The sequence below is a fragment of the Callorhinchus milii genome, unplaced genomic scaffold (genome assembly GCF_018977255.1).
Source record: "Callorhinchus milii isolate IMCB2004 unplaced genomic scaffold, IMCB_Cmil_1.0 Scaffold14, whole genome shotgun sequence".
NCBI lineage: Eukaryota > Metazoa > Chordata > Chondrichthyes > Chimaeriformes > Callorhinchidae > Callorhinchus > Callorhinchus milii.
Window position 1 is genome coordinate 17,662,093 of NW_024704755.1, and position 18,709 is coordinate 17,680,801.

General features: G+C 45.8%; 1 protein-coding gene across 11 annotated transcripts in view; it reads left to right on the plus strand.

Moving 5' to 3' along the window:
* cnot1 (CCR4-NOT transcription complex, subunit 1) overlaps positions 1 to 18,709 on the plus strand; it is a 99,748-nt gene that overhangs the window by 37,558 nt on the left and 43,481 nt on the right. For 5 of the 11 annotated variants that reach the window (XM_042340338.1, XM_042340343.1, XM_042340341.1 and 2 more), the window contains exons 11-18: positions 1,398 to 1,525; positions 2,518 to 2,758; positions 7,096 to 7,215; positions 7,789 to 7,941; positions 9,063 to 9,214; positions 10,562 to 10,712; positions 12,937 to 13,138; positions 16,187 to 16,330. In XM_042340338.1, coding sequence (XP_042196272.1) covers positions 1,398 to 1,525; positions 2,518 to 2,758; positions 7,096 to 7,215; positions 7,789 to 7,941; positions 9,063 to 9,214; positions 10,562 to 10,712; positions 12,937 to 13,138; positions 16,187 to 16,330 — 1,291 coding nt within the window. The remainder of the gene's footprint in view (positions 1 to 1,397; positions 1,526 to 2,517; positions 2,759 to 7,095; positions 7,216 to 7,788; positions 7,942 to 9,062; positions 9,215 to 10,561; positions 10,713 to 12,936; positions 13,139 to 16,186; positions 16,331 to 18,709) is intronic. The other 6 variants (XM_042340339.1, XM_042340346.1, XM_042340340.1 and 3 more) reach the window with 3 other exon arrangements.

The window sequence follows — 18,709 nt, forward strand, 5'->3', positions numbered from 1 at the left end:
TGGAATATAATTCCAGTGAAAGTTTTAATTGGACAGGAAGTAAGTGTCAGGAAGGGAAACTGATTTCTGGGAAATAGCTACTGAATTGGGAATTGACAATCGGTGATTTGACTGCTTGCAGGGAAAGAAGGTCTGGGATTTATTTGTGTTTTGCTCATTTCAGTCGTGCTGTGAATTTGGTGGTTATGTCCTGGCAGAGAGATGCAGAGCAGCAGCAAGGTATTTCCTCAGTGAGGGGAGTTTGTGCTTGGCCAGGCATTGTGCAGTGTGGACACTCGTGGCTGCTAACCTTGTTTACAGCGGAGTCCTGTAGTAATAATAATAATAATAATCCTTGCATTTGATAACAATCAAATGCATCCTTGTTCTTCATAACAATCCCCAATGGAGTTTGAAGCTACAGCTTTTTGGGAAAGTGCATTTCACATTCTATAATAATAATCCTGACATTTGATAGAGCGCTTTTCACATCTTCTAGACGTCCCAAAGCGCTTCACAGAATATACTGTAAAGTGAATTGACTGTATATTTGTGGGCGAACGCGGCAGCCAATTGCGCACAGCAATGTCCACAAACACTCGTGGATTGAAAACGACCAATTTATTATTGTTTTTTTTGGAGGGATTATTATTAGGCGTGTGGAGCAAGGAAACTTGCCGAAGGTTTTGCCCTGCCTGGAATTGAACTCCGGTCTCTCTGTAGCTCAGTGGTTACAGCACTCACCTTGTAAGCCAGAGGAACTGGGTTCGATTCCCAGGCAGGGCGAAACCTTGTATATATTTCCTTACTCCACACGCCTCTTTATCTAGCAGCGATTAGGAACCTGGTTGTTAGTCGATTGGCGGATCACTTGTCCGGTAGTGCTCATCCATTTTTAAAAAAAACTCAATCCACAACTGTTTGTTTGACACTGCTGTGCGGAATTGGCTGCTGTGTTTCACCCTCAAAATATACAGTCAATTCACTTCATATGAATTGCTTTGAGACATCTGGAAGACGTGATAAGGCGCTCTATCAGGTGGAAGTAGTATTATTACAGCACAGGCATGGCAAACACTTGCTTTGTTGCACTGTTTCATTTCTTTTTACACCAACGATGAGCATTTGGGGCTTTTCAGTTTTTATATTCACACAAATAAAGTTGAGAGCTGGTTCTCTTCCTCCTTTAAATTGAAGGTCAGAGTAGGCGGCCATCTTGTATTTCAAGTCATTCAATTCTCTTGGGATTAAATGTTTTTAAAATTTTGCAATGCTTTTCCCCCTTGATTGAAGTGTACAACACAGAATGTCTGACCCTGCAGCACTGTATAAACTTGCCATTGAATTGGATAGCATTGTGCCCTGTGTGCTAACACAATACTCAATGGCCGTCTCTTGTCCCGTCTCTTGTTTTCCAGCTCTCCTTTATTCAGCATTCGCTTATGAACCCGGATGTGTTCTGTTTTGCTGACTACCCCTGTCACACAGTGGTCACAGACATCCTGAAAGCCCCTCCAGAGGATGACAACCGGGAAATTGCCACATGGTACGTCTTTTTTCCTCCAAAATCTAGGAATTACTGGGGAACCCCAGGTGCAGTAGCTCAGAGCCTGCTTTCTAAGTCGCGGCTGATGTCACTTCCTTCATAAAGGAAGGAGACCTTGCCTCACCTCCCACGCGTCACATGCAGGAAGCGCTACTATTACTTCCCACTTTTTCACACAGTGCAGGAGGTGATACTGACATCACTTTGCAATGGAAGTGACTTAGGACCCAGTACTCAACAGCGGAACACAGGTGTAGTGGGTTTCCAATCAGCATAACAACAAAGGGCATGAGTCCCGTAGATGTGGTGGGAGTTAAGGGCAGTGCTGTGCAGGTCAATTTACCCTGAGTTTAAAGGCTGAGAACATGGTTATTTGGGAGTAGTATAAGATTTGAGAATTTCCTTTCGTTATTTGATCCTGTAGTCTAACATAATTTAGTAGAGAAACAGTTGTTTTGCATTGTTCACTTTGAGAGGGTTGGATGGCCTGCTGGGTCTATAGTGTAATGTCAGTACTGTTCCACATGTACTAATCCAGTTCCACTGAAGCTTGTTCTATGAGGAATGTTTTGATGCGCAGGTTCTCGAGTTCTGGTTGAACACTCCATCCAGATAGAAGCAAAACTTGCATTTTTGCAGCCCTTACAATGCTGAAATGCCTCAAAGTGCTTTACACTAAATACTTTTCAGTGTAGTGCTTTTTTGTTGGCGAACGCAGCAGCCATTTGCAGCAATACTCCTGTAGAGAAGATGGTTCTGCAAGTTAACGAAGGCTGTTCATTGACAGCCACCTGTAGCAAGCTTTTAGTTGCCACTGGTTACCAGGTGGCTGTTGAGCAGGAGAGATCCAAAAATCTGGGTTCTGCAGTATAGGCTGATGTTGATCAACATCCTGTGATTAAAGTGATTTTTGGTGTATTTATTTTGAGGAGACAGCTGTGGCTGCTGCCTTCACGACACCTGTTGCTGACTGTTTCATGCTTTCATTGCAGGAAAAGTCTGGACCTTATAGAAACCTTACTACGACTTTCAGAGCTGGGACAGTATGAGCAGGTCAAACAGCTCTTCAGCTTTCCCATCAAACACTGTCCGGACATGCTGGTACTGGCCTTACTGCAGATCAACCCAACCTGGCACACACTGCGCCATGAGCTAATTTCCACCTTGATGCCAATTTTCTTGGGCAATCATCCCAACTCTGCCATCATCTTGCACTACGCATGGCACGGACAGGTGAGTGCAATGGTTGGGGTCTGTGTGAAGTGGATAATTCCTTAGCTTTGAAAGTCATTGCAAGTTCCACAGTTTAGCAATGGCTATTGCAGTTAGCATGCTGCCAGAGCACCCTATTGTATCTCCAATACAAAACAAAATTACATTTGCACAGCGCCTTTCACGTTTGGAGAACACCCCAAAAAGCTGGACAGTCAGGGTTTTGTACCCGAGTGGGAGGTTGGGATCAGGGAGGATAGAGAGCAGGGAGGGTAGGAGTAGCAGGGTGACTGAAGGCACAGTCGAAGAGGAGGGTCTTGTGATGGGCCTTGAAGGAGGCAAGGGAGGGAGCAAGCTGAAGGGACTATGGGATGTAGTTCCAAAGGATGGGGGCAGAGAGGCTGATGGTAGGGCAAGCTGGGTGAGAGACATGGGGCAGACCAAAGTGTGCTGAGCGGAGCAGAATCTGCGATTGGGAAATGTAAGGTGTAAAGGCATCGATGTGGACACAATCAGCAGAAGATATAAATATATGCAAGGTCCTTCCTGCCATGCTGGAGGTGAGTGAGTTCTAGTGCTCCCCTCTGGCATGTTCAGTAACCTGAACTGCTCATTCAGCTTGAAAATCTATTGCTTTACTGGTCTTGTAACTCAACTCAATTCTGTATCACACTGAGGACATAACTGCTCCTGTTATACTTTAGTACTAAATTCAGATAATTGTGAGCGGCACTAACCTTGATAAAGAGGACCGTTGTGAAGTCCTGATGGTGCTGGATAGTAACCTACAACAAGAACAAAATAACATTTATAGAGCGCCTTTCACATTGGGAGGACGTGGGGCGAGCGAGGCGGGGGACGTTAAGCAGGCCGGAGCCTGCTTAACGGAGGGAGTGGACAGGTTGGTGGCGGTTAGGAGTTCGTAGAGATAGGGGGGAGCAAGGCCATGGAGGGAGGAGTTCGGGAGGCTGACAAGCAGGGAGTTTGTGTAGTCAAGCCTGGATGTTATGAATGTGTGTATGAGGATCTCAGCGGCCTGCGGTGTGAGAGAGTGGCGAAGCTGGGTGATGTTTCGGAGGTGGGGGAAGGCAGAGCGGGTCGTGATATGGATGTGGAATAAAAAGAACAATTGAAGATCAAACAAGATGCCAAAGTTCCAGACTGGCCCAGTGAGGTGGAGTGTGCAACCATGGATGGTGATGCTGTCAGTGTCTGAGATGAGGAGGCACTGATGGGAGCCAATCAGGAGAGCCTCATTGATGTTGAACTGAAGAAAGTTCGCTCTCAACCAGGACTTGAAGTCTGATAGACAGTCTATCAGGACAGCGGTGGGTCCTGGAGTCCAGGGAGGCAGAGAGATGGAGTCAGGTGTCATCCACATACATGTAGAAGTTGACCCCATATCTGTGGATGATGTCACCAAGAGGGAGCATATAGATATTGAAGAGAAGGGGATCAAGGACAGTGTCCTGAGGAATACCACATGAGATGGTGTGGGGTCTAGAGGAGAAGCCGTTGGTGGAGATGAAGTAGACACAGGTGTGAGAGGTACGATCTGAACTATTCAAGGACAGAACCATGAAGGTTGAGGTGAGAGGAGAAGTGGTGGAGGAGGATAGAGTGGTCAACGGTATCGAAAGCAGCAGAGGATGAGGAGGCAGAGGGAGCCCTGGTCGCAGATAGACAAAATGCATAGGAACATAAGAAGTAGGAGCTGGAGTCAGCCATTCGGCCCCTCGAGCCTGTGCCCCACCATTCAATAAGATCATGGCTGATCTTCTGACCTAACTCTAATTACCTGCCCTCTCCCCATATCCCCCAATCCCTCCATTCTGTAAAAATCTATCAGTCTCAGCCTTGAAGATGTTCAAGGACTGACATCTACAGCCTTCTGGGGAAGTGAATTCCATAAATTCACTGCCCTCTGAGTGAAGAAATATTTCCTCAACTCTGTTCTAAAAGGCTGAGCCTTAATTTTCAGACTGACCTCTGGTTATAGATTCTCCCACCGGGGAAACAGACCCTCAATATCTACTTTATCAGCCCTTTAAGAATCTTATGTTTCAATAAGATCCCCCTAATTCTTCTGTACTCTATAGAGAATACAGCCCCAGTTTATTCAGCCTCTCCTCATAGGTCAGTCCCCTCATCCCAGGAACTAACCGAGTGAATCTACGCTGCAAATGCAGATGGACCTAGTGAGCATAGATACGTAATTTGAATTAAAGAATATAGTTGAACAGTACGCGTAGGTCAAACAGATTGTTTAAAAACTCAACGTGCTCACTAATATTCTTCAGGGAAGGTAATCTGTCATCCTTACTGGGTCTGGCCTTGACACAACCCCAGTTGCACACTTCAGTTCACTAGCCCCCATGCCCCCAAAAGCCCTGTTTAAAGGCCTAGCAAGTCACTGTGGGCACCCAGGGAAGCCACTGAATGCTGGTCCTGCCAGCATGGCCCACATACAAGTATCTTTTTAAAAAAGCAACAGTAAGTGTTGCCAGTACATATCTCTAATCTCACAAGAGTTATTAGTCTCCTTTGGGTTTACTAATAATCTTCATTTATTTAGGAAATAGCCCAAAAAGAATCCTTTGTTGGATGGGCTTGATAGCATTGGTGTAGCTGAAATCTGGCCTTTAGGAACTCTTGTGAGTTTTTCCTTTCTCTCACTATGTACATTCACTCATTCTGTTGCACTCTATTTGGGGGTGGTGGGGGTGCCATTTGCTAAAACATTGTAAACAGCTAGGGAGCCTGCAGCGAGGATCCTTCTGTCAATTTGCTAACACCGCCCCCCCCACCTACCTGCCCGTACCCTCCGTTCCTCTGGCTCTGGTCTGCTCCACGTCCCCCGCCCCAACCGCCCTACCATCGGTGGTCGGGCCTTCAGCCTCTCAGCCCCAGGCTCTGGAACTCCATCCCCCAGTGCCTTCGCCGCTTCCTCCCTTTCCTCCTTCAAGGCCGGTCTCAAAACCTTTCTCTTTGACCGTGCCTTCAGCTCCCCTCTCGACTCTCTTCCTCCTCCTCGCTCCCTCTCTTCCCTCCCCTCACCCTGACCATTTCCCCCCTCCTTGCTCCCTCCCTTCCCTCCCCTCACCCTGACCATTTCCCCCTTCCTCGCTCCTTCCCTCCCCCTGACCATTTCCCCCCTTGCTCGGGTCATGACCCAACTGTGCAGCGCCTTGGGACGTCCTCCTGACGTGAAAGGCGCTTTATAAATGGAATCTTGTTGTTGTTGTTGTAACAGCTTTTGATGTCATCCAAGGATAAGTACTTGACTATTGACGTTGCTGGAGAGTGAACATTCTGCTTGATGCAGCGGGATGCAGTTGTAGAGTTTGATGGCGTTGCATTATGTAGCAGAACATTTCCTCGGAAAAATTCATGACTCTTTTTCTTTGTTTGCTGCTACTCACTGTTCAAAGCAAGGCACCTGCTTCCAGGACTCTTAGTCTGATCATTTACTGAGAGCTTGATGGGGGGGATGCATATACACTGATGGCTATAAAATAAAGCTCAGTGCAGATAACAATAAGGCACTGTATATGGCAAATAACAATGGGGGCTGAAGGGATAGGCAGAACTTGCTTAATGAGGAGGTTGAAAGAGGTATTAGTTGACTCATCAATCACTGTCAAAAGTGTGAGGCAGCAGTAGACAAGACAAACTGAATTCTGGGCTATATTGCCAAATCAAATTGGATCCCCTTTATGTTCAAACAGTACAGTCCTCTAGTCAGCCATATCTAGAGTACTGCATTACAGGTCTAGTTCTTGCTTCGTGAGGAAACTGCCTGGCCCTGAGGCAGAGGAGAGCAGTGGTAGAGGAATGAGCAGCAATCAGCCTTCAACTGAGATGTCTGAGAGAAACTATAGAGATGCATATGATTCTAAATTGGATTGAGAAAGTAAACCCAGACCAATACTTTCAGATAGACCAAGACTCGGATTTGCAGGAGGAAATCAATTGCAGGACAGATACCATGAAGTATTTCTTTATTCAGAGGGTAATTAAGACTGGGATGGGTTACCAGGAAGAGCGATTGAAACCAAGATATTGGGCGTATTCAAGAAACAAATAGACTAAAGGGTCTTCATCCAAACCTCGTTTGTGAGCTGCTGGTCAGGCACGAGAAAGATCTGGGTCTCCTCTCCCTCCAAATGAGCTTCCTGCTTGCTGCCTGAGATTGTGGATCTAGGTTCCTGCTCTGATCTCTTCCTGGGACACTGGCAGTATGACAGGAAGCACTGGAGTACAGCTAGCAGGGCACACTAAGTACTAGAGAGTTTCAGAAGCTGTGCTTAGCTGAGTGTATGATTCAGTGAGGTTTTCTTTCCTTTTTAATGTTCCAGGGCCAATCTCCCTCAATCCGACAGCTGATCATGCACGCAATGGCAGAGTGGTATATGCGTGGTGAGCAGTATGACCAGGCCAAGCTTTCACGCATTCTAGATGTAGCTCAAGACTTGAAGGTAAGAACTTTGCATCATCCACTTGCTGTTTTCCTGCCTTTACTCTGTCCGACTTAACCTGACTTTAAATGTCGGTCACTGGTCAAGGTGTGGCTCGAGTAAGCCTGTTGAACACAGACAAGACAAAGCAAGTGCCCTACAATGTCAAATTCTTACCGATTTCTCTCTATGGCCTCTCTGGAGATTGACTTTTGTTTGAGTGCAATTTTTCGTATCGAAAATAAGCTGGTGGTCAGTTTGGAAACAGCCATGGTTCAGCACCATGTGATATGGTACCTAGAATGTCGACACGTTTCACAGAGAAATTCTGTGAAGTACAGTAACTATTTGTAGGTGAATGTACCAGTTACTCTTATAGAATGTTTCATAAAAACATCTTGGCTAGACTATTGGTTTTGTTGGGAAGCGTTGGCCTGGCTCTGTCACAGTGAGAACATGCCCTTCATTAACACGAGGTACTTTGAATGAGTCCAGAGAAACCTTTGCACTGTTGAAGCCGGAGCCATTAACAGCCTCCCTGGGGTTGGGACTATGTTGTGTAGTAATTCTCTAGTTGTTTTGTATCTATCACAGGCCTTGTCCATGCTGCTAAATGGTACTCCGTTTGCCTTTGTTATTGACCTTGCTGCACTTGCGTCTCGCCGAGAATACCTCAAACTTGATAAATGGCTGACTGATAAAATCCGAGAGCATGGGGTAAGAGAGCGATGTCACACTTTACAAAAAGTAAGTGTTGCAGTATAGGTTTCTGCCTATGATACAGAACAACACTTATGTGTTGTGTTGTATTAAAACTATCATTCTCACTGTTTTTGTGTATTTTTGACCCATCTAGTTTTCCCCCTTTCCAAAACCATTTTCATCCCTTGTCTGAAGGTTTTCATTCTGTTCCTTTTGCTGGACTGAGGTTCCTTGGTGCTGCGTATCATCTCTATCTCATACCTCACCTACTATTCATCTGTGAATCCCATGGCATCATAGCCAAGCCTAACCCTATCCTCACCCAATATCCACACATTAACTAACACACCTTCAGCAGGGGGAGTCTGGAATAGCTAATATGACCAGGATACCTGGTTGATTTCCTTCCCCCCCCTCCCCCCACCTTAACTCAAGAGTGCAATTGAAGGCCTGATTGAGTGGCTAAGTCAGCATTGACTAGGATTGGAACCTACAGCTGTCTGGTCTATATGGCCAAGATCTCTAGGTGCTGAAGTGCTGTGTTACCCCTCGCTTTCCCCCACCCTGGCCCCAATGTAAATCTGTGTGTTTTAATTTTAAGCTGTTTGCATTGTGCGGGCTGTTTGCATTGTCAGCTGGATGGGGGGATATATTTTGCTGATTGTATAAAGATGTTGGGTTGGGGGTGGGGACAAAGAGGGTGAGGAGGGACTGAGTGAGTGTTAAACTGACTTGCTGTGTCCTCAGTGAATAGTTGGGTAAACTGTTTTACCCTCCTGGTGCCCCTTGTGTATGTTCCCTTGGCGGCAGGCTGCACGTCCTCTGGCTGGCAAGGTGGGCAGAATACCTGCCTTCAGGCTTGCCAATTCTGGCTGATCCCTCCTGTGCCCTTATTACCCCGGCATTCTGGACGCAGTCTGCAATGATGTGTTGAGTAATTGATGCTTCATTGTAGTTCCAATGTACTGTTCTTGCACAGAACGGGGGTGGGGCGGAGGGGGAGCATGGCAGCGGTTGGAAATGTTACTTGCGTTTAGCATTTTGTTTTAAGTGTGTGTTCGCGCATGTGATTTGCTGATTACAATGGATTGTAAGTGCTAGCCTCGGTTCTTTCTCCCCTTATTCTGATGGGGTGGGGAATAATAATGCTGAGCTGTGTTTGACAGGAGCCATTCATCCAGGCATGTGTGACCTTCCTGAAGAGGCGCTGTCCCTCCATCATGGGCGGACTGGCCCCTGAAAAGGAACAGCCCAAAAGTGCACAACTCCCTCCAGAAACACTGGCTACCATGTTGATGTGCCTACAGGCTTGTGCAGGGTAAGAGCAAGGACTATAAACTCAGGAATACTGTAAAGATGTGCTACGTTTAGTTCATTGTTATTTTGCTCTCCCCTTCTTATGCTGGGTACATCCTCCCTCATATTGGGGTTAAAAGCTTCAGCAGCTTTCAGTAAGTGCTTTCTATGTGAGGGTTTATTTCTTGCTGATTTTTAAAATTTGTGTTTTGTCTAGTTTGCGTTTTCCAGTAATTCTGTTGAAAGCACCCCAAACTTTTGACATTTATGTAAACACTGTGGTTACACAAAGAAAGAAACTTATGACTAGGAATTGAGGCTGGAGACGACTGTTCATCACTCTCTCAAAGCTCAACGAGGGTGGGGCTGGCTACGAGTCACATACTTATAACAAGTGTACGGAGTGTGGTATGTGGGGGGAAGAGAGGATCGGTGGGAGTGGGAGCAAGAGGAGGCTGTGTGGAACAGGAAGGTCACAGCGAGGGGAGCTGTGTGGTGCAGGAGGTTATTCCTGAAAAAGCTGCCAACAGTGATTTTGAGCTGGGTGTGTTCAGTGCCTGAGCCTAGTTCTCTGGATATTGTCACTGTTGCTCTGGGGTTGCTGGTGAAGCAGGAATTTGTATGGTACAATTGTTTCTACCAGCAAATGCTGCTGTTTTTGTCCTTTGTGGTTGTTCTGGGTTATTCACCAAGTACCTTACAGAGTAGCAATGCAGTTTGCTGACAGGGAAGTGTTGCTGTAAACCCAGTCTGATTAGTTAAAAGCAACTTGGTTGCTGCCATGTGGGGAGTGAGAGATGCGATGTGGCACAGTGTGTAGCTATTTCCCCTTCGAGAAGGAGCCATCAGTGATGCCCATTCTGTGATGCGGAGAGTTGGAGCGAGGGCCCAATATATGTGTTGCAGTGAGCTTTAGTCTGGAATGTCATCCACCATTCTGGCTTTGAGTGAACTGATGAATCCAAATAGCAGCACAGCAGGAATTCAGATATCTTCTTACAACTCCTGATTTGAAATATTCTATAAACATTGTGTGTTTGGAGTTGGAAGAGTCGGGCTTGTACTGACTGTCAATCACTGTGGTGAATTTTACTTGGTGACATTGGGCAGGTGAGAGGGGTCAACACAGCTGCCATTGGGTCTGTGTAGGTTGGTGATTAAAGCACATTCCAGCCTCAGCTTGTTTTCAGCCACTGTTTTATTAGTAGTTCGTGCTTGGCTGCCTGTATAATCTGCCATCCCAGGGCAGCAATGCAGGGCACTGGCAGGTTACTGCTGCTTTGAATGAGAGAAATGCAAATGATTGAAGTCGTTGGCCTGCCTGGAGCGGTGGGTAGAGCAAGTCTAATGTCTGCTTTCCTTTCCCTAGGAGCGTCTCCCAGGAGCTCTCTGAGACCATCCTCACAATGGTGGCCAACTGTGGCAACGTGGTGAACAAAGCTCGGCAGCCACCTCCTGGTGTGATGCCTAAGGTCCGAGTCCCGAGTACCAGCAGCATAGAGACCATGTCACCTGTACAGGTACACGCTCCTCTGGGCACCGACCACTTTATTCTGCTCCTCCTGCTACTGCTTCCTTTGTAGCTGTTGTTAGACCAAGGAGAAGATTGTAATGTGGATTAGCTGTACATATACAGTATAGGATTGAAGAATTGCTAAAATGACAGCACTAACTTTTTTGTGATTAAAAACCTCTTTGGTTCCTTCCTTTTGACTACAATTAGTGGTGGAGCCAATTAATACTAACTACTGTCTAAGCTGCTACTGTTCATGCATAGAAGAAACTGCAGTGATATATTCATTTTAATTAAGGGTGGTGTGCTTGTACTCTTCTGTGGCCCCTTCTACAATGCTGTCCCTTCAAAACTCCTCAAACTGCTATCTGCTATGTCAGCATTGCTTTCAACAGTTACAGGAACAGTGAAGGTTGAGCTGGAATTGAATAGGTCTCCAAAATTCCAAAAGGTTTTGAGAGGATAGGTAATAAAGTTTATAAAGGTTGAAGCCATCCTCAGTTCCACCCACACCATGCTTCTGGTTCTGATTTTCACTCTTTCTGGCCCCGCTCCAATTCGCTGAACCAGTGTGCAAACTTGGCATTTAGTTGACCCTTAGCTCTTTCCTCCCTCACATACAGCCCCTTGACCAAAAACACTTTTCTGCATCTTTACAATGTCATCTGCCTCCAATTCAATCTCATTTCCGAAATCTTCATCTACACCTTCATAACCTGCAGTCTGGACCTTTCAAATGTCCTCTTCCTTGGCCTCCCAGCTCTACCATCCCCAAGTGCCTGAATCCTTATTTGCGTAATGCTTTGCACCCATCACCCCGCCATTGCCAGGCTTCACTGGATCCAGGTCTGCCAGAGGATTAACTTCAAGATCCTCACCTACAAATCCCTTCATAACCTCCATTTAACAAACTCAGGCTTGCTATGCATGTCCTTGCCCCTCTGTCCCACTATTGGTGGTCAAGCCTTCAGCCACTATGTTGTTACCTTTTGACATGCGTTCCCTCGGCCTCTGGCTTGCCTTCTCTCTACCTGTCTTCAGAAGCTGTCTTAAATTGTACCTCTGGACTGTGCCTGTAGTGACCTCCCCCATGCTCCCTGCTTGTTGGTGTCACTGTCTCTGCACCACTCGAGATGTTCCTCCACATGGACAGTGCTGTATAAATGCAAATCATTGCACTGAATAATTGCTCAAATACTCCAGGGGAGGCCATGCTTGAGCAAACCTCTTAGCTCAAACAAATGCTTAATACTCTATGTCTATTCGATTATCAATCCAACTGGCAAATTTGCCATTTAATTCCTTGTCTTTCAATTTATAAAAGATTCCCTTGTGAAATCTTTTATGTCTTGTGAAAATCTGAATGAATTGCATCCTTTATTCATCCTCATCTGCGAGTTCTGTTAATTTCAAGTGTAATTCCACTAGACTTGTCGAGCATTATCTGGCTGTCCTTAATCTCTGCTTTATACTAGCATCTTCTACTTGAATATTCTCCCACTTTAGGGCCTATCATTCCATGATCTATTTTGAATATCTGGCTAATTTGCTAGCCATGCCTGTTTGTGGGAAATTGTGTGCAAATTGCTTGTCTGCAAAAGTTACTCCATTTTACACTATGTTGTGAAGCGCTTGGACATCCTGAAAGACGATAATAATAATAATCCTTGCATTTGATATAGCGCTTTTCACGTGGGGAGGACATCCCAAAGCGCTGCACAGAACACACTGTAAAGTGAATTGGCTGTACATTTGTGAGTGAACGCGGCAGCCAATTGCGCACAGCAATGTCCCACAAACAGTCGTAGATTGAAAATGACTAATTTATTATTGTTTTGGGTTTTGGAGGGATTATTATTAGGCTCTGTGTGGAGTAAGGAAACTTGCCCAAGGTTTCGCCCTGACCTGCCTGGGATTGAACTCGGGTCTCTCAATTGCAAAGCGAGTGCTCTAACCACTGAGCTACAGGACTCACTTTCGATAGACCAAATGCAAGGAACATTATTATTCAGAAGCGTCCTGTGATATCTGCTGGTGAAGGCTGAATTAACCACTGATGCAGGCTTTCACTTTCACAAGTGGCCAATTTCCCACTGCCAACAATGCCACGTGAAGAAAGATAGACTTTAAATAGTAGCTGGTTTTAAGGAGGATTTTGGTGTTTGGTAAGATGAGCTTCTTCTGAGTTTGCAATGATATGTGATGATTATTTCCTCACATCCTCTCTACAGATTGACCCTTTGTCTGGTATCGCCTCGTTAACAATTGGAGGATCAGCTGCATCTCACACGGGGAGCATGTCGGCCTTCTCTACAAATATGAATTCTGCATTCAACACCCCTCAATCACCAGCGAAAGCCTTTCCTCCACTCTCAACAAACAACCAGACAACGCCCTTCAGTGGAATCGGAGGTCTTCCTTCCCAACTGCCAGGTTAGACACATGAGCAAATGTGGCCTAAATCTGTACTTGTTCGTTGTTGCATTGCAATTGTTGGCTTGCTAACAACAACAACAACAACAAGATTTCATTTATAGAACGCCTTTCACGTCAGGAGGACGTCCCAAGATGCTGGGTTGAGACCCGAGCAGGGGGGAATGGTCAGGGGGAGGGAAGGGAGGGAGCGAGGAGGGGGTAGAGAGTCGAGAGCGGAGCTGAAGGCTCGGTCAAAGAGAAAGGTCTTAAGACTGGCCTTGAAGGAGGAAAGGGAGGAAGCGGCGAAGGCACTGGGGGATGGAGTTCCAGAGCCTCGGGGCTGAGAGGCTGAAGGCCCGGCCACCGATGTTAGGGCAGGGGATGTGGAGTAGACTGGAGCCAGAGGAATGGAGGAGCTAATTCTCACAAAATTATACTTTATATGTAATTTATATATAATATAAATGTAATCCTCACAGAAGTATAGTTTAACCCGAAAGCCAAAGCTGTAAGAGGTAGATTGGTTCTTGCTGTTTAAACATCAGCAATACTCAAATGGGAACATTAGAACCCCAAAGCCTTTGGTCTTGCCAGCATCACCCAAACTCTGGGATTAGGTGAGCTGGGTATGTCTCTCTCTTGGGAGAAATGCCATGTGTCCCGCATTTGCTCTTTCAGAGATCTGTCAGCTTGCTATCTGCGCTTAAAAAATAAATTCTAAAAATCTGAAGGACTTGTGCTGAATTTTAAAAGTAGAATCAATGAATTAATAATAATAATAATCCTTGCATTTGATATAGCGCTTTTCACGTCGGGAGGACGTCCCAAAGCGCTTCACAGAATATACTGTAAAGTGAATTGACTGTATATTTGTGGGCGAACGCAGCAGCCAATTGCGCACAGCAATGTCCCACAAACAGTCGTAGATTGAAAATGACCAATTTATTATTGTTTTTGGTTTTGGAGGGATTATTATTAGGCTCTGTGTGGAGTAAGGAAACTTGCCCAAGGTTTCGCCCTCTGCCTGGAATTGAACTCAAGTCTCTCACTTGCAAAGCGAGTGCTCTAACCACTGAGCTACAGGACTCCAGTCCAAAAATTAAAAATTTTTGGAGAGAAAAATGTATTGTAACTGATTCACTATAGATTGGAACTAATATTGGTAAGTATTTCATGGGGGGGAGGGGGCAGGGAGGAGAGAGTAGGCCTTGTTAGGACTTCTTTACTCATAAGTTGGTATCTGATTGACTCGCATTGTTTTCCAGTATAACAGCCTCGTGGAGCACTATAAAAATGCTTTGAATTAGCTTTGATACTTATTTGCCCACAAAATAGCAAATTCACTTTACAATATATTCTGTGAGGCACTTTAAGATGTCTCGGAGACGTGATACGACGCTATATAAAATGCAAGGATTATTATTATTGTTCCTTTTCATACACTGACCAGCCTTAAATCTCTTGAGACTTATTTTTACTGCTGAGGCTTTTAAGCAGTGAATTTTTACACCAACTTCTTGTTGATCCATGCTCCGGGGTCTGGTTTCAGAATGTTCCATTTTCCTTGTGCTGATCAAGGTGACCCTCAAATGAAACTTTGTTCATCCGACGCACACAAGCACTCGTTTGGTTTCATTGCTGAGCATGAGAAGGGAGAATACCATGGTGTGATGTCCCTTTCAACATATCATGCGAGCATTTGTCAGTCACCTGAGTGCTTCTAACCAGCTCTGTCTATGGGATTACTCCCAGCCACCTGTCATTTCATTTTACCCACAGATCATTCTCACCCCAACTCTTTGAAAGTCGATACTTTTCCTCCTGAAGGCATGCAAAATATTGGCAGCTGCCTGCCTACCTGTCCTTGAAATAGAAATTTAATTCTACCATTCTTCTTCTCCCCCTCCCCCCAGTTAATAAAGAGATATATGTGGAATTTTACACTGAATTTTGGTATGTATGCACCATCAGGTGGCAGTGCTTTGCAAGTTTACTTCCTGGCATACTTTAGCACTTCATAATCAGGTTCCAGATGTATTTTGTTAAAGAAAGCCAGCATAAGATTACCCTGGTTGGAGCTCTGGTTGTATATTTTAGTACAAGCATTAATGATCATTTAGGCATAAATATTTTCCTGTACTCAGAATAGGAGGGATTTTAAGTACTTGGCTCAGTACTTGAACCTATATTGTATTCAACTAATTGCTCTATAGGCCAAGCAACTGTGCTGGACTAAATTGACTTGTTGTAACTTGGGGGTTTTCAGCAATCTCATTGAACTGCTCTTTTAAAATGAAGCTACATATGTAACATGAGTTCATTTGTAGTATTTATTATAAATTCCAATATACTGCCAGCTATTCAAGTTGAAGCCAGAAGAAATTCAGTGTGCACCTCTTTCTTTCCCCCCTTGGTGTGTGTGAGTTGGTTTGCCGATGTAACTGCCTCGTTTGACAGTGCTGACTGACTGAACTCGGCATCCATTTCTGTTGGTGGTTTGCGTCAATTTTAACCTGATTTGTACCTAAAGATGGACTCTAGCCATTGCTTTTTCAGAACTTTTAGTAATGGAGACTCTAGTTTTACTCAGGTTGAAGAAGCTCTCTGGGCTCTAGTCTCTTTGTGGAAGATCATGGATAAATCACAAACCAATCCTATTTCACCTACAAAATTGGGATTGATTTAATTTGCATATGATTTTCTTATTGGGATGGGAGGAATGAATTTCTCTTGTCAATAGCCTAAATGACTACTGTGGGTTTGGGGTGAGGTGAGACTCTCTGCTGTGGCCCAAAGGCTGTTCAGGTGGGATACCCACATGTAGCTCATGTTAAGTACATCTGTTAGTCAATTGTGAGGAAGCCTGTTGCCTAAAACATCAGTCATTTTAACCAAAAATAGCCAGAGAAGGAGATCAGATTTGTCTTTAGAAATAACTTTGAACTTGTCTTGTTTGAGTTTTGTCTAATCCAATAATGCACAAAGAGAACATTCCCTTGACTGTTTAGGATCCCTTTAAAATGCTTTATTTTTTTATTGGCCCCTGTTGTGATTTTGCCCCCGCAGGTGGTTTGGGGACAGGGAGCCTGACTGGCATGGGAACAGGTGGCCTCGGACTGCAAACTGTGAACACTGACCCCTTTGGACAACGGAAGATGAGCACATCTGGATTGAACCCACAGACATTCCAGCAGAGTAAGATGAAACCTTGTAAGTGGTTGTGTTGTCTGTGACTGTTGTGAGAGTGTGGTCCAGTCAGTTATTTCAAGATAACTGGTTATATAAAGGTACATCCAACAGGAGCTTAAACAGATTTCTTTAAAGTGTCCCAATATTTTAGCAACAAGGCTTGGTAATGCGGTGACAGGTAATGAAATGATTATTCGGTCCAATCACTACATTTTCAGTGTTCAATGGACGCAGAAAATATCTGCTCCCACAGCATAGGGTTGAGCTAGTCGCACTGTGTTCCTCTGGAGTCTGGATGACTGTCAAAGTGGAGCTTTTTCCTGTACCCAGCATAGAAGGAATTTGAAGTATTTGACTCTGCACAGTCTTTGAACCTATATTGTATTCAACTAATTGCTCTATAGGCCAAGCAACTGTTACCTTGTTATAACTGGGACTTTTCAGCAATCTCACTGAACGGCTCTTTTAAAATGAAGGTACATTCAACAATGAAATAAAATCTTAGTGAGCACGTATCCAGAAAGCTTCAAGATCAAAAATGAATCCAGAGTCCTAGCCTCAACAACCCTTCTTGGTAAACAGTCAAGCTTCCAAGATGGGAAGATTGTGTGAAGCTAAGGGATTCTGGGTGGATGTGCACTACCTTGTTCCTGGAAGCGTTGGGTTAAACTTCTGGAGACTACAACATTTGGGAAAGGTCACAGCTTTGACAACTGGGAGTGTTTGTGTAAACGTTTCTGGTTTGCTTTGAGTGACATTAAACTTGCTACTTTATGAAATCTCAAGTTCTGGTTTGCTGTTGCCAAGTGGAAAATTCCTCACTGCTTCGGTGATCTTTTTAATAGTAAAACGTGGCTTTCAAAAGTTCTTCTGGAAATCCTGGGGCTACTGACTATACTGTTACTGTGTGAATGGTTTTACCAACTGCAGCCAGGAGATTAGTTTCTCTTTTCTTTTTGGACTTCATCTCAACGCCTGCTGAAATGATGCCTCACCATCGCAAAGTTGCATGATCTGCTGGCAATGTTTGCACTGTGGTCTTCTCACAGACATCATCAACCTTTCCCTCTCCTCTGGCTCTGTTCCCATTCCCCTAAAAACTGCCACCATCACTACTATACTGAAAAAACCCTCCCTTGATGCGTCGCAGCTATCAAGCTACCGGCCCATCTCCAACCTCCCCTTCCTGTCCAAGGTCCTTGAAAGAGTTGTGGCCTCCCAGCTGCGCTCTTTTCTCTCCACCAATTCATTATTCGAACCCCTTTAGTCCAGTTTCCGTGCTGCCCATAGCACAGAAACTGCCCTGGTCAAGGTCACCAATGACATCCTGACCATCTGTGACCAGGGCTTCCTCGTCCTCCTCGACCTATCGGCCGCATTCGATACGGTCGACCACGCTATCCTCCTCCACCGCTTGTCCTCCCACCTCAACCTTCAAGGCCCTGTCCTTGAGTGGTTTGGGTCCTCCCTCTCCCACCGTCTTCATTTTGTCTCTGCAAACGGCTTTTTCTCCAGTCCCCGCACTGTCTCGTGCGGTGTCCCTCAGGGCTCTGTCCTCGGTCTCCTCCTGTTCACCCTCTATATGTTCCCCCTGTGGTGACATCATCCGCAGACATGGGGTTAACGTGGATGACACCCAACTCTACCTTTCCTCCTCTACCCTCAACTCCACGACCCCCGATGTCCTGACAGCTGTCTGTCCAAGATTGAGTCCTGGATGAGAGACAACTTTCTTCAGCTAAACGTGCGCAAAACTGAGGTCCTCCTGATTGGCTCACGTCAGCGCCTCCGCACCTCAGGCACTGACACCATCAGCTCCAAGGCCGCACTCTCCACCTCTCAAAGCCATCAGGAACCTCGGGGTTCTGTCCGACCTTGAGCTGTCCTTTCTCCCTCATATCCGCGCCACAACTGGCACCGCCTTCCATCACCTCCGGAATATCGCCAGACTATGGCACTACCTCACCCCTCACGCGGCTGAAACTCTGGTCCACGCCTTTATCACCTCAAGGCCGGACTATGGGAACTCTCTCCTCGCCGGCCTTCCCGGCCCTCCCTCCACACTGCAGGTCATTCAGAACTCTGCAGCTCGTGTACTGTCCCGCACCGGACACCAAGAACACATCACTCCCACCCTCGCCCTCACCCTCGCCCTCGCTCACCTCCACTGGCTCCCCATCCCCCAGAGGATCGAATTCAGATCCTCATCCTCACCTATAAGGCCATTCACGGCCTCGCTCCCTCCTACCTCTCTGACCTACTATCCCCCCCGCGTACCCCCCCGTACCCTCCGTTCCTCTGGCTCCGGTCTGCTCCACATCCCCAGCCCCAACCGCCCGACCATCGGTGACCAGGCCTTCAGCCTCTCAGCCCCGAGGCTCTGGAACTCTATCCCCCAGT